At 39.4% G+C, this 3,095-nt stretch overlaps 1 protein-coding gene across 1 annotated transcript in view; it reads right to left on the reverse strand.

The window, feature by feature from the left end:
- WDFY3 (WD repeat and FYVE domain containing 3) overlaps window positions 1-3,095 on the reverse strand; it is a 288,646-nt gene that overhangs the window by 51,232 nt on the left and 234,319 nt on the right. The window contains exons 45-46 of the mRNA XM_011985448.1: window positions 2,217-2,380; window positions 26-93 (exon numbers count right to left, since the gene is read on the reverse strand). Coding sequence (XP_011840838.1) covers window positions 26-93; window positions 2,217-2,380 — 232 coding nt within the window. The remainder of the gene's footprint in view (window positions 1-25; window positions 94-2,216; window positions 2,381-3,095) is intronic.

Below are 3,095 nucleotides of genomic sequence, written 5' to 3' on the forward strand. Positions count from 1 at the left end.
GAATTTGTTTCTATTCATTCCCCACCTGGATTCTGCTCCCTGGAGACTATTGTACTGTTGCAAAACGCCAAGCTTGGCAGAAGTTGTGTTTTCCTCATAGGAAGGAGCATTGCTAAATCTCTCAAAGTAAGTATTGTTTTCTCTCCAAAGGGCAGTATCTAATTCTTTGTAAAAACTCTTTCTTGCTTAAACTTAGTTCAACATGAGTCAAGACAAAAATCAGCAATTAAATCAGAGTTAAACAAATGTCAGTTTGAATACACTTCCCGCACTATTAAAACTTAAAGCAACTACAGCAGAAACTGTACTCATGAGATTAAAAATTTTAAAAATGAAAGCATTGTAGTAAGCTTTCTAAAATATCTAAATATAAGTCAATTTTCATTGCTACATCTGATCAATCCTGATATACTTTAAAAGTTTCTCTATTGCAGTATATTTATGCATATATACACATACATACATACATATATTATATATACACACATACACACACACACACACACACACACACATACACAAAATGCTTATTTCCTAAGTGTATGGCTGGATTAATTTTCAAATGCTAAAAATTTGGTGTGACCAGCATCCAGACCAAGAAACAGAATGCTCCCCAGTCCGTAGAAGCCTCTCTTGTGCTTCCTTCATATCTGGGGTACTTTTATAGTTACATGATCTTTTCTTAATGTATTGTCATTCAATATTAATTAGGGCACACATTTGAACAGAACTGTTTTGATTATACTCCAATTTCTAGTGACTACTTAGAGCGTAAGACCTCAAAGGTTTTATACCAAGATCTAATGTAACAGACAAAAGAACATCCTTTAAAAAGGTGATATTCGTGACACATTCACGTCATTCATTCCCTTGTTTATTCAACCAATCATGCCTTCATTCAAAGGTTTATTGGTTATCTATTATGCAACTGGACCTGTGTAAGGCAATGAGATAGGGATAAGACACAGTTTGCCTATAAGGAGCTCAAAATCTAGGACAAGAGAAAGATATTGGAACAAGTAATTATGACATAATACAGAGTGATATATATATAGCATCATGAAAGTATAGAGGAAGGGTATCCAACCAAGCCTGAGCTAGCGAAAGAGTCAAAGAAAGCTTCCTATGTTTGACTATTACAAACATCCAGATAAATGGGATAACACACAGGATTTATTAGGATAAAGGTTAAGCAAGTAAAAGGAAGAGGGGCATTTTGGCAGGAAAAAACAATATGAGTGACATGGTTTGCATGTGTGTCCCCTACACAGCTCATGTTGCAATGTGATCCCCATTGTTGGAGGGGCGGCCTTATGGGAGGTGTTTGGGTCATGGAAGTGGGACCCTCACGAATGGCTTGGTGTCGTCCTGGCGGTAATGAGTCCTCACTCTATCAGTTCATACAAGAGCGCCTTTTCTTACCATGTGACAAGCCTGCACCCCTTCATCTTTTGCCACGAGTTAAAGCTTTCTAAGGCCTCATCAGAAGCCAAGCAGATGCTAGTGCCATGCTTGTACAGCTTGTAGAAGTGTTAAGCCAAATAAACATGTTTTCTTTATAAATTATCCAGCCTCAAGTATTCCTTTATAGCAATGCAACATGGACAACACAATGAGTAAAGTGCAGAGTGGAAAAAAAACACAACATGGTGGGTGTAATGAACTCCAAGGTGTACCAGGCTGCAGGGGATCAGGTTATAAGACAGAGTCAGTGGAATGAGACCAGAGAGGTCAGCAGGGTATTGGAGGTTGAGTGAGAAATAGGAAGGTGATATCTTCTGTGAGTGAAGGACAGTAGGGGCTAAATAATCCAAGGCTGGAGGTGACAGTCCAGATTGGCTGAAGCTGCTGGTAGGTTATTACTGGAATTACGGAGATGTAGAAAAAAATACAAGGCCAGATTGCTGAATAGGCTGTCTACATGGACTTGAAATAGAGAATTATGGCAAGATCTGTGGTATAGAGGAAGACAGAGAATTAGGTGCCAGTTGTTAATACTGTATCTGATGAAACCTTATGCTGTTTAATGTTTCAGGGGAGTGAGAAAACCCTTACAGAAGAGAGAAGTAGAGTACTGAACCCAAAAGGCTGCTTAAAGCTGTATTTTATTACAGAGGCTAAAGCATTTACTTTCCACAGCTACCCTATCAACTCATGTTGTCTTAATAATATGTTACTGGAATATTTACAATCCTTACTTTTCAGAAGCACAATACCTTTTCTCCTTCCTCTAACAGACGCAGTAAGGTAGCATTATCTGTTTTCTCCTCCTCTTCTATGGAGCTGCCCTCGGCAATCTGGTCTTGTAGCTGCTCCTGGTTCTCCTCATCTCCTCCATCAGGTGCAGATCGGGAGCGTTTTAGAGGAGGCTTGACCAAACCTACAGTATAATAACCAAGAGGGCCATGTGGCATTGCAAGGACCTTGTGCGGAAGCAGTTTAGTCTCATGTAGTCCCTTCTACAGATATCCAATTTGAGACAATTCTGGAAGGTATAGGGAGGTAGCACATTCAGTGGTTAAGAACATAGTCTGCTGGAGTTAATGACCTTGGAAAATTATTCAACTTTCTGAACCTTAGTTTCTTATCTAAAAAACTGGGACAAGAGCCAGGTATGGGCAATATAGCAAGACTCTGTCTTAAAACAACAACAACAACAAAAAAACACCTGGTACAAGTACAGTATCTTCTTAGAGGATTGTTGGACTACATTAGGTAATTCATGTGAAGTGCTTAGCATTATGCTTAATACATAATAAATTCTCAGTAAGTGTCAGGTGATGATGATAACAGAACGCTATAATAGTAAGAATGGTGTAGCTTAGGTAGGTGTCATTAAGGGGACACCATGAATAAATAATCAAGTATTGTCACAAAAATAAAGATAGCAAACTATAAACATGATTATGACTGGGTGCAGTAGCTCATGCCTATAATCACAGCACTTTGGGAGGCCAAGGTGAGCCGATCACCTGAGGTCAGGAGTTTGAGACCAGCCTGGGCAACATTGCAAAACCCTGTCTCTACTAAAAATAAAAATATTAGCCGGGTGTGGTGGTGCATGCCTGTAGTCCCAGCTACTCAGGAGGCTGAGG

The sequence above is a fragment of the Mandrillus leucophaeus genome, unplaced genomic scaffold (genome assembly GCF_000951045.1).
Source record: "Mandrillus leucophaeus isolate KB7577 unplaced genomic scaffold, Mleu.le_1.0 Scaffold283, whole genome shotgun sequence".
Classification (NCBI taxonomy): domain Eukaryota; kingdom Metazoa; phylum Chordata; class Mammalia; order Primates; family Cercopithecidae; genus Mandrillus; species Mandrillus leucophaeus.